This window comes from Amphibalanus amphitrite, unplaced genomic scaffold (assembly GCF_019059575.1).
Source record: "Amphibalanus amphitrite isolate SeventyFive unplaced genomic scaffold, NRLGWU_Aamphi_draft 001179F_arrow, whole genome shotgun sequence".
NCBI classification, from domain to species: domain Eukaryota; kingdom Metazoa; phylum Arthropoda; class Thecostraca; order Balanomorpha; family Balanidae; genus Amphibalanus; species Amphibalanus amphitrite.
The window spans coordinates 205,918-216,835 of record NW_024882673.1 but is presented as its reverse complement, the minus strand read 5'-3'; the positions used below and the strand labels follow the sequence as shown (position 1 = coordinate 216,835).

Here is a 10,918-nt window from a genome sequence, read left to right as displayed (position 1 = left end):
TGATTGCTCAATGACAACAACAGCACACCTGTACCTGTAACGCAGCTGCAGCAGTGAAACGGTATGGTCTGCGCTCAAAACTGAGCCCATCCGCACAGCTGCAGCACCAGTGGGCCACGTTGATCGCTATCTTGTGAACCCAGGCGATTTCTTCAACTCCGAGCATCTTGTTGTTGTTCATAGCCGGCATAGGTCATGCCCCCTCTGGCCGAGACGTTACCGTGGCCCTCTCACCACAGTACTAGGTCACTTGCGTTGGCAGCAAGCAAACAGCGCGGGGCTCCAGGGGAAGCTCAAACCGTGCTCCTCCTGGCTGACGAGGAGCCTTACTGTCGGCCGGACGCGACGCACTTCCTAACACCAGCAGCCTGAGACGTCATCTCCAACTGACCTTTAGAGAAGCATCAGACGGGAACTTGGGCAGTTCTTACTTCTACAAAGCGTACGACTGTCCAATAAAACGCACATGCAACCACTTCAGCCGATTGAACCTAATTGGTAAGAGGTTTCTTGATGCAAACTATTAGGACAACACAATTCTACAGAGCAATATAATGCAGGTGGAGGATTTCTGGCAACAAAACCATCATCTACACAGCACACAGTCCCACCCGCATCCGTTCTCCGCAAATAGGACCCGTTCCCCGCCCCGCTCCGGCCACTCACCTGGTACTTCCTGATGCGCTCCATCTGCTCCCGGCCGGGCTCCGAGTCACGGCTGGCCGTGCTGCTCCCGCGGCTCCGGTCCAGACTGGGCCGCGGAGCCGGCGCCGGCGGCTCCGGCCGCGGAGCCGCGCCCGAGCCGGAGCCGGAGCCGGAGCCGGGCCGCGGCGCCGTGCCGGTGCCGGGCGCGCGCGGCGGCGGGTAGCGCGGCGGCGTCTTGGTGCGCGCCACGAACGACTCGGGCACGTCGACGGCCATCTCGCGGTGCGGGCCGCGGTCCAGCTCGCTCATGACCGCCTCCAGCTGCAGCTGCTCCACGCTGCTGGCTCGGCTGCGCGCCCCGCTGCTCCGACTCGACTTGTGGGAGCTGCAACAGCGGCACCGTGAGAGGAGGCGCGGCCAGCAGCCGCTCACGGAGGGGGCCATGGCGCCGCGGCCCGACGGACACCGTCAGACACCACACAGTCACCACACAGTCACCACTGCCTGTCACTGTCACCTGCTACACGGGCTGATCAGCTCAGACAGCTGACAGTCGGCAGACGGCACCTGCTCCCCGCAATCTCCGGAATCTGCGGCCTCCGACAGCCGAGCCAGGGCGTCTCGCACATCACGGTAAAGATCACGTCACAATTAACATACACAGCTCTGCCCGGCACAGTTTCCCACTCTGACCGGGTCCGACCCCACCGGCTCCCCGCCCCGCGCCGTGCCCTCGAGGCGGCCCGGCGGGAGACTGCCGGTCCCGATAACATAGCTGACGGCCAGCTCACCCTGATTAGGTACTGATACAAGGCTCGCCAGTGACCGCACACAGCCTCGGCGGCGCGCCGGCCGGCCGGGGCCGTGCAGTGTAAAGGACAAGATACCGACACACACACACACACACACACACACACATACACAGTTCACACAGCGATATCGGATCGAGTGGTGACAAGTAGCACGTATCCGGCGGCCCTGCAGATAAATTTAAATGTCCCACTTAGCGCAAAGGTACGATTGAGTAAGGCGTATCATATCTTAGTCATTCAAGAAAGCATGCATTGTCCTCTGTCGCGTGGAATGTTAATTCTAGCGGATATCTGAGACAATTTGAGGCATGATAAGTTCCATTAAAATGGAAAATGTAAGCAATTCTTAAACTAAACGCACATTTGTTTTAGCAAAAACGGACACCGGCTTGAATGTTTACCGTTTGACAATGGATAACAAATGAGTTACACGGCAGTCCTTTCAGCATTTTAATATTGCGACGCATTCGCACCCATCCATAATATTCATGCCGTCTCAGCTGATGTCATCTCATTGTGATTCGTTCACTGGATACCCGAAATCAGAACGGACAGAGGGATGAAAAACTCATTTCACCATGGCCTACCCCGACCCGTTCCGCTCTGGAACTCACCTGAGGCTCTCCTTGCTGCTCCTCTTGCTGTCGTTGTGCGTGATGAACGCCTTGCTCCTGATCCGGGTGTTGGCCGCCGGGTCGTCCACCACCCGGCCGTTGCCGTTACAGCGGCTCGACATGGCCTCGCCCGAGTGGCCGCTCTCTGCACTGGTCGCGCTCTGCCCCAGTCTTTCCACCGCCGCCTCGCGCCTCTCGTGCTTTTCGCGTCTCTCGCGCTCTTCACTTTTCGGGCGTCCCTCACTTTTATCGCTTCGATCTCGCTTATTGCTTTCCTCGCTTTTCTCGCGTCGTTCGCGCTTATCGCGTTCCTCGCTTTTCTCGCGTCGTTCGCGCTTATCGCGTTCCTCGCTTTTCTCACGTCGTTCGCGCTTATCGCGTTCCTCGCTTTTCTCGCGGCGTTCGCGTTTTTTCGCGTTCCTCGCTTTTCTCGCGACGTTCGCGTTTTTCACGCTCCTCGCTTCTGTCGCGTCGTTCGCGCTTTTCGCGTTCCTCGCTGATCTCACGTCGCTCGCGCTGCTCGCGTTTCTCGCCCGTCTCGCGGCGGGATCCGCGCTGGGAGCGCGTTGCCTGCTCGCCGGCGGGTGCTGGCGCCCGGTTCTTCCCTAGGAGCTGGTTCAGCTCGAGCTGCTCGCCCGAGGCGTCCAGCGAGTCGTGTGCCGCGCTGTCGCCGCCGCCGCCGCCGCCGCCGGAAGGGTGTCGGACCGGACCGTCTGCCTCGCCGCCGCCTCTGCCCCGGCTCAGTGCCGGTACCGAGGTCACGTACACGGAGTTCGACTCGATAATGCCGTTCAGCTGGCTGCTCTCCTGGACCTTTTCTGTGTCGGACAGCTGAAACGGAAACAGAAATACGGGCGTCACTGACATGGCCGGCAAAATAACTTCGCAGCTCTCAACGCTTCGATGGAGATCGATCTTTGATCTTTTCTTACCGGAATCTTACCAGCTCCGATGGCTCGGAAAACAGGCCATCTTAATAGGTACCTAAAATGAAAAAAAACTTTTAATAGGAAGCATTCCTCCCGACCCCAGATGGTGTTTGCTAAAAAAAAAATTATGTCATATTGTGGCTACTGGCTAGAGGCCTGTTTAAAAATCGCATTCGAATAGGGTTGGGACCTATCTGCATGCTCTGTATGTTTTGGTAAAATAAAAAAGCTCAGAATTTTTAATGATTTAATTTAAAATCACTTTGTTAAAAAAATGCCTAGTTAGTTCAGAAATTGATTATTTGTGGCTGAAAACAACTTGCTTCTGATTGGTCGGGCTAATCATGACGTCACATGTAGGTATATAACTGTCTGTATATTTGGCGCAGTTGAGACATACATTGTCTATGTATTTTCCTATGGTAAATCGGAGTGATTGGTCGTGTTTTTAGTGTCTCTTTATTTTGCGCTGGTATTGCGTGGCTAAGAAGTTTTATAAAGAATGGCATATACTAAAATGTTCCTTTAATAATGGAGCTTCAATATCTGTGAGTTTTATTGGCAAGCGAAAACTGATTTCGCTGTTATTTTATCTGGAAATTACTCATTTTTTTAGGTCAATATTCAAAATATTTTACGGGAACAAGTTGGCACTTTTCTTGATTTTTGCACTCAAATCGCGTGCGATTCAACTGTATTGGAACTTGCAAAACAGCTTGGTGATTAATTAACTGTGTTGTTATGGCACTGTTTGCAAAGCATGGATAATGAAACTCTGCCAAAGACTTAGCTACATAGCAATACCTCAAGTAATCCAGGGCCTATTTTAACATGTTAACTGGGGGGGCAAATGCCCCCGCACTCAACAGAATTGCCCCCCCCCAGTCGTCGAGATTTGCCCACTATAAAAATGGGCATAAAGGAACAGGGTGACAAACATACTACTGTGATTGTTTTGCAATGGATGTCAAATGAGTCAGTCTGCAAGTAATAACCAGTGGTGGATCCAAGGGTGGGTCATATGGGTCATGACCCCCGCCCCTTGGGGCTCGGGGACACCACAGGCCTGCCAGGGGCACCAACGGCCTGTCAGGGGCACCACAGGCCTGTTGGGAGCACCATCGACCTAGCAAGAGCACCATAGGTCTGCCAGGGGCACCACAGACCTGACAGGGGTCCCACCGACCTCGCAGGGGTACCTTGGGCCTGCCAGGGGCACCACGGGCCTGTCGGGGCACCACAAGTTTGTCAGGGGCACCACAGACGTGTCAGGAGCACCATCGGCCTAGCAAGAGCACCATAGGTCTGCCAGGGGCACCACAGACCTGCCAGGGGCCCCACCGGCCTCGCAGGGGCACCACCTTGGGCCTGTCAGGGGTACCACCACAGGCCCGCCAGGGGCACCACAGGCCTGCCAGAGGCACCACAGGCCTAGCAAGGGTACCACGGACCTGTCAGCGACACCACGGGCCTGTCGGGGGCACCTCAGGCTTGTCAGGGCCAAGGGACACCACAGTCCTTTCAGGGGCACCACAGGCCTGTCAGGGGCACCACAGGCCTGTCAGGGGCACCACAGGCCTGTCAGGGGCACCACAGGCCTGTCAGGGGCACCAGAGGCCTAGCAGGGACACCACATGCCTGGCAGGGGCACCACCGGCCTCGCAGGGACACCTTGGGCCTGTTAGTGGCACCACGTGCCTGTCGGGGACACTCCAGGCTTGTCAGGAGCACCACAGTCCTGTCAGGGCCCAAGGGCACCAGCGGCCTAGCAGAGGCACCACCGGCCTAGCATGGACACCACCGGCCTTGCAAGGGCATCATGGGCCTGTCAGGGGCACCACGGGCCTGTCATTGGAACTTCAGGCTTGTCAGGGGCACCACAGTTCTTTCAGATGCACCGGCGGCCTAGCACCATGGCACCATGTTTGGCCGGGATCGCGATTCGGCGTATGTCGCCTCGCATTAGCCGCGCGTTTGGCAGTCTTTTCGTGGTTTCAAACGTTCAAAACATGGGATATGATGTTGCTCCCATGCATTATGGCGGGTGTCAAGGTCACCGGAAGGTCAGGTCTGGTCATTTGCCTTTGATGACCTCGATTCACATTCCGAGTTTTATATGTTTCTACTTAGGCTAGTTTTTGGAGCTGAATTCAAATTTAGCAACCAGTTGACCGTTTACACAGGGTGTCTCAAAAGTTCGTTGACAGGTACCAGCCAGGCTTTTTTTGTCAATAATTCGGAATCAACAAGAAATTAATAGCCAAAATTTTGCATGGGCATTGGTGACAACCTTCCTCAAGCAGTTTCATTGTTTTCAAGCGCATTCGACCCTTCATGAGCTCACATTAGGGTTCACCTTTGACCATGGATCAGACATGAAAGTGGAGGTAGCAAAATCGGGTCGGCTGAGAAGCAGACAGCAGAATCGTGCTCCGAAGAGCACCTGAATATGCAGCCCTAACTATTGAAAACTGACTAGAAGCTAACAGACAAAGGTTACCCAGTTTCAAAAATTGCAGGTCATCATAAAATAAAGACAAAGACAGGTGACCCTCCAAAAGTGTCAATTAATGTGAAGTTTTATCTTACGAAGTTTCAAGAGGCAGATCTGAAGCTAATAGCTTTCTTTTACACACAAAATCCGGACAAAACCGCACGATGGACATGTTTTGGTCGTTCACAAAGCAGAACCTCTCCTGAGGAAAACACTCCGGAACCTAGCGAAGGTCTTGGCATGGGAAATGACGAGCGTTTGGGATTTGCAAAATTTGCACAATGTGTCTAAGAAACAGATGACCGACACATTTTGCTACGATATGCTGCGAAAAAATTGCCGCTGGCACCTCCCATTTGTTCAAGAATGGGGTAGTTTTGAAAAGGAAAATGGTACTTGGGAGGTCGGCGCCAGTCATTCATGAAGGAGTTGGTGCCAGAGAAGACCTACGAAATACTCACGGATGGTGTCAATGCAAGCTGTCGGCTTTAAGGGAGAAGCGGATGTTGCCAGGAAGCTCGTCAAACCTAACTCCGACGCAGAAACTGCAGGAGATTCCCCTGCAAGAGCTTGAAAGTTGAAAGCTGGTAACCTTTTATCAGCCTCCGGCAGCTGACGGAGCGACGAAAATCGGTATGGGCAAATATTTTTGGAGATACAGCAAAGGGTTTGGTTTCTAACCTTCCGAATCAGTTGTCAAAGCATGCATATTTGTCTAGTGTACACACAGACACCAAAACCTTAGATTTTTGGCCGGTTCTTATATGCTTTATTGGCATGGGAAATGTGTCAAGGAACTTTTGAGACACCCTGTAGTTTTGGTGCCTTCGTAACATGTTACGGAGCTGTCAGAGGCGGTTGTCACCAGCTACGAATACCCGGCAAAACCCTTACTGGTTGACCTGACCTGACCTGACCTGACCCGACCTGGCCTAAATGCATGAAGACATCATCTATGATCATAACTAAGATGATATTCGTGATCAGCACCCCGAAAAAACCATAGCAGCCACCCTTTACTATGCTCTAACTCCCGATTTTCCCGACTTTTGGGTCATTGACCTGACCTGGAAGGTCAACCGATGACCTAGGACCTTTAAATTGGGTATCATCGGCTTCCTTTCATCACGGGCAACACGGTCGTTTTTTCCGCGAAGCTCTAACTCAATGGGGCGAAACAGCAAGGGGGAGGGTCCAACGGACCCCCCCCCCCCCCATATATACGTTCGCAGCTGGAATACACCAATACGGGCGAGGGTTAATGGAATTATTAAAGACAATTTTCCAGGTTGCCCCCCCAGTCAAATTCCCTTAAAATAGGCTCTGCAGGAGGGACAGAATTCAGAGTCCGATCGAGAAGAATCGGTGCAAATGCTACGAAGACCAGGCAGCTCTGATACAATAGCTAGTCGTCTCACTACTCTCACTCCATTAGACCAGCTGATTCCTGACAGCACCGACTCGGATGCAAAGATGGAGCTCATCTTCCAAGCCAGAAACCAGTTCTTTGATGGAAGATGTGATGCTGCCTCTGTCTCTGCTTTGTTGGCCAGTTTGGACGGGGCGGAGCTCCGCTCCTTGCGTGAGCGGTTATTCGCCTGTCATCCAGAAATAGTTCCTCCGTTTGCTGGCCGTTCCCTGATTAGGTGCAATACGGGGAGCTGTAATCAGGGAAGTAACTTTCCATATGAAAGGGGTGCAGGTGCACCCCCGTCCCCATCCACTAGAAGTGCTTCCCCATAGGCTAAGCGGCGCCCCACACGCCGCCCCACACGATTAGCTCTAGAGCAGATGGCGAGGGTGATTTCCCGGCTACATTCCATCTCGGCGTCGTCATGCTTGTGGGCTTGGAAAGCGTCCAGTCGTATGTAGGGTAGTGTAGGGGTAGGGTTGAGTTCAATAAGGTCCTTACATTTGAAAGGTTTGAACAACCCGCAATCAGCACAACATACCACAAGTTAAATAAAAAAACTACCAAACTCCGCCCAACTAATATTAATAAACATTACAGCCAAACTAATGGCCTAAATAAAAATATATCTCAAATCCTAACAGTTATCGCGGGTGATGGCGCTATGAGTTGCTATTATCCAAAACAGATGCAAATAAACATGTTTGTATGTCCTATGTATGTTTGTTTTAAAAACGTTGCAGCGGCGCTGGGAACTGCAGTCTTAGATCTGGGTATGTTTGGCATCTGCAACTCTTCATATACACATTAACCCTACTTCGGACGGGGAGGCCTTTCAGGATTTTCTTGTACAATTGCCAAACGCCGCGAGACATTCAGCTCATATTTGGTGACTTTTCCTAAATGCTCATTGCGCACATCTCAGCAAAAAAAAAAAAAAAATGCCGGGTCAGGTCAGGTCAGGTAACCAGAGCGGGTTTGTTGACCCCACCTCAGAAAAGTTTGCAAACACGTCAGAGCTTGAGTTTTTCACGAAGTTATTTCCTCTCATCAAGTCTTCAAAACAGTACCTGCAGTATGTGTCGTTCGTATATCTCAGAATTTTTGATCTGTGACCTGAGGTTAGGTCAGAGTCGTGACCTTTACATTGCAAGCCTATGGAAAAGTATTGAAATGCGACCTGCACCTCGAGTAAACGAGTCAAAACCACCCAATTCTTTAAGAATTATGACAAATTATCTTATCTGTAATGATCCAGGTGCCATTTACTGACAGGGACACCGGAGAGGGTTATCTGAGCCGAGATCATGTGAGGTGATATCTACCATACATCAATGCTCACAATACTTACAATATTGACAATGCTTTTGCTTACAACACTTACAATAGTTACGATGAGACCAGCAAGCACTCTGCCGTTACAGTTCTAACTTCTGTTTCGAAAACCGACGTTACACACATTCGCTGCCAACATAACATGTATTGTTTGACAGTAACAAAATACAATTGACATCTGAACCCCAAACGGACCGCCATCCACTCAAATTTTATAACCCTGACCGGTCAGGGGGCGAATGGAGGTCATCTCCTGGGCATTGCACTCAGCCCTTACACAAAATATCTCACCTCACAGTGATCATTACAACAATAGCACCGACTTGATAGTGGATTTCAAAGTACTTGCATCAGCTCTTCCTGCTATTGCAGACGATCATCTCCTCAGGGTAATGTTGTTCGGGACATGAACGAAGATCGTTTTCGGAGTTTCATAAGTGCTGCTGCAACAGCCTGGCACAAAACAGGACTTGTACGCTCTTCTCTGCACTTTGCCCTTCAGTATATCACAAAAGAATTGTTTAGAATCCATCTTACGCTTCTTTCACAGTCTCCCTTGCCACCGTAGGGCGTAGATAGATTGCTGTTGCTGGTAAGTTAAGGCACGGTAGATAGAAATTACCTCGGTTCTCAACGCCTTAAGTTATTTTCATAAAAAAGAACAAATAAATGATCAATAAGACAGGAATGTAAACATTTTAATCGTAAAGTAGTCCAAATATTGGAATGAGCTTTTGCTTTTCAGCATCCTCCAATTCATCATCTTTATCATTTGAAAATTCGAGGTACATAAAATGTTTATCACGCACTCAATGTTAAGTGGGAATATAGTACACGGCAGACACATCAATTTTTGACACTGAACATTTCATCCGTAAATGTTTTAGCATAATTTAAAGTTAAAAACAGCGCGAATGGCAGAGTGAAACAAACAACATCTTTCACCCATTGATATCACATGTAATCTGTGGTGCGCCAGATGCGCCATTATTTGTCAACCGCAGAAGGTGACATGTGACGTAACAGCATCAAGAGCATCTTTTTTCAAGAACTTTTCAAAACAAGTTTCCTATCTTTCTTCCCCCATTTCTCTCAGGATATTGATTTTATGAGCCGGCAATGGTATGTACCATAAATTCTGTGAAAATAGTTTGATCATTTTCATGCATTCTTAAAAAATCGAGTTCCCAACCCCATTGTTATTAATTTTATATACCTTTTGGGACTGTGGAACAAAAAAAAAACAGTCCAACATTTTTGGTATGTACCTACCTACATTTGTTACCACTTTTATCAAACATCTTGAGACAACGTTGCACAAAGCGTGCTGTTTCTTGGTGCGACTACGAAACAAACATCGCTTTGCCTGAGTTTCAGTGATTGCGTCGTTGTTACCGAGATGATTGAGTGAGTTTCTGTCAAATCAATTTCTCTGAGATATCAAACAGCGCTTGAATCTCCGAAGCGTCTCAGCAGTTTTGATTATTACAAATGACCGGTAAGAAAAAGGCAGTACGGCTCCCTCCCTAACCGCCCTTACCGCCTGCGAAGGCTGACGGGCCCCTGTGAGACAGACCGTTCGCGGTCTTCCTGCTCGGGTGCCCGCGCGTCACCCAGAGGGAAGTATATTTAACCGAGCCGGTCCGGCTGCGCAGAGCGGTATTTCGGGAGCCCGGAGGAGGCGACAAGGTGCCGCCGGTGAGGCCGACTGCGAATCACACGTGGCGTGCGACCGTAAACACAGCTCTGTTAGCACGCCGGGACCTAACGCAACACTGACTGAAGACGAGTCCACAGGACCAGATGTGACCCCTGTCAGCGCACCCTGGTAACGACATGGCAGTGCCTCCTGACCCCAGTAACGTTCCCAAGAATTAAGAATTAAATCCCTCACTGTGCCAGCGATCTTATGAAGGAGCATCATGTCTCTGTATGGTCGCCTGCATTCCCATTTCCTGGATGGAAAGGGGTTCAATGGAAAAGGAAAACGCACGGCTTATGAAAAGTAAACTGATGGGCCACTCGGTGCCACCGTCTCTGTCCACACGCGGCCCTCTATTTTCCTGTGGGACCGCCATTCGATGATTCATGGCGCAGGTTCGCGAGCCTCTCCTATCTCGCGGCGGCGCGGCGGCGGTTGACCTTGGCTATTCTCCGGCCGGGACTGGTCCGGCGGCCTGGTCAGACGCCGTGATGCATGCCAACACGCCTCCGCTGGCCGGCGCCTCAGGAACTGAAATCCAACTGCCAGAATCAGCAGTTCGGATTCCGAGGGGCTCCTGACAGCCGCCAGCATGGGGAACCGGCCGCCCACCATCCCCAGTTCACTACAGAGTAGCTTGAAGGCTGCAGCGTATCTGCCCGCCCCTCCCCACGCAGGTGAGTCGTGGCCAACATCGCACTCGCAGCCTGCCCCGTCGCCCCTCCCCTCACCCCGACAGATGAATGGCGATGGGGGCTGACCGACCGACACCGGCCCGCAGCGGCAGCCGCCGGCGCTAGTGGTTCATAAATCGGCCGCCAGAGGCGCCCTGGTCGATCGCCGGCGGCGGCCCGCCGCCCACAGGAGGGTCACGGACGCGCGCGCTGGGAAAGAGAAAGTCGCACGCCGGGTCGCGCCGTCGACCGAAGCGCCGCCGCCGTCGCCGTCTCGGCGGCGCCATCACTGTAAATCTCCC

The 10,918-nt window shown here is 51.7% G+C and overlaps 2 protein-coding genes across 2 annotated transcripts in view; both read right to left on the bottom strand.

Moving 5' to 3' along the window:
• Positions 1-666: 666 nt before the first annotated feature.
• LOC122370883 (bridging integrator 2-like) lies at positions 667-2,204 on the bottom strand (the record flags this gene model as incomplete). Its single annotated transcript, XM_043346830.1, has 2 exons — positions 2,072-2,204; positions 667-1,030 (listed from the first exon to the last, which is right to left on the bottom strand). Coding segments are annotated over exons 1-2 (486 nt in total), but the record flags the coding sequence as incomplete, so codon positions are not given.
• A 239-nt stretch (positions 2,205-2,443) lies between these two features.
• Positions 2,444-10,918, bottom strand: part of LOC122370881 (arf-GAP with GTPase, ANK repeat and PH domain-containing protein 2-like) — a 95,259-nt gene continuing 86,784 nt past the window's right edge. Inside the window, exon 7 of the mRNA XM_043346828.1 lies at positions 2,444-2,902. Within this exon, the coding sequence (XP_043202763.1) occupies positions 2,444-2,902 (459 nt within the window). The remainder of the gene's footprint in view (positions 2,903-10,918) is intronic.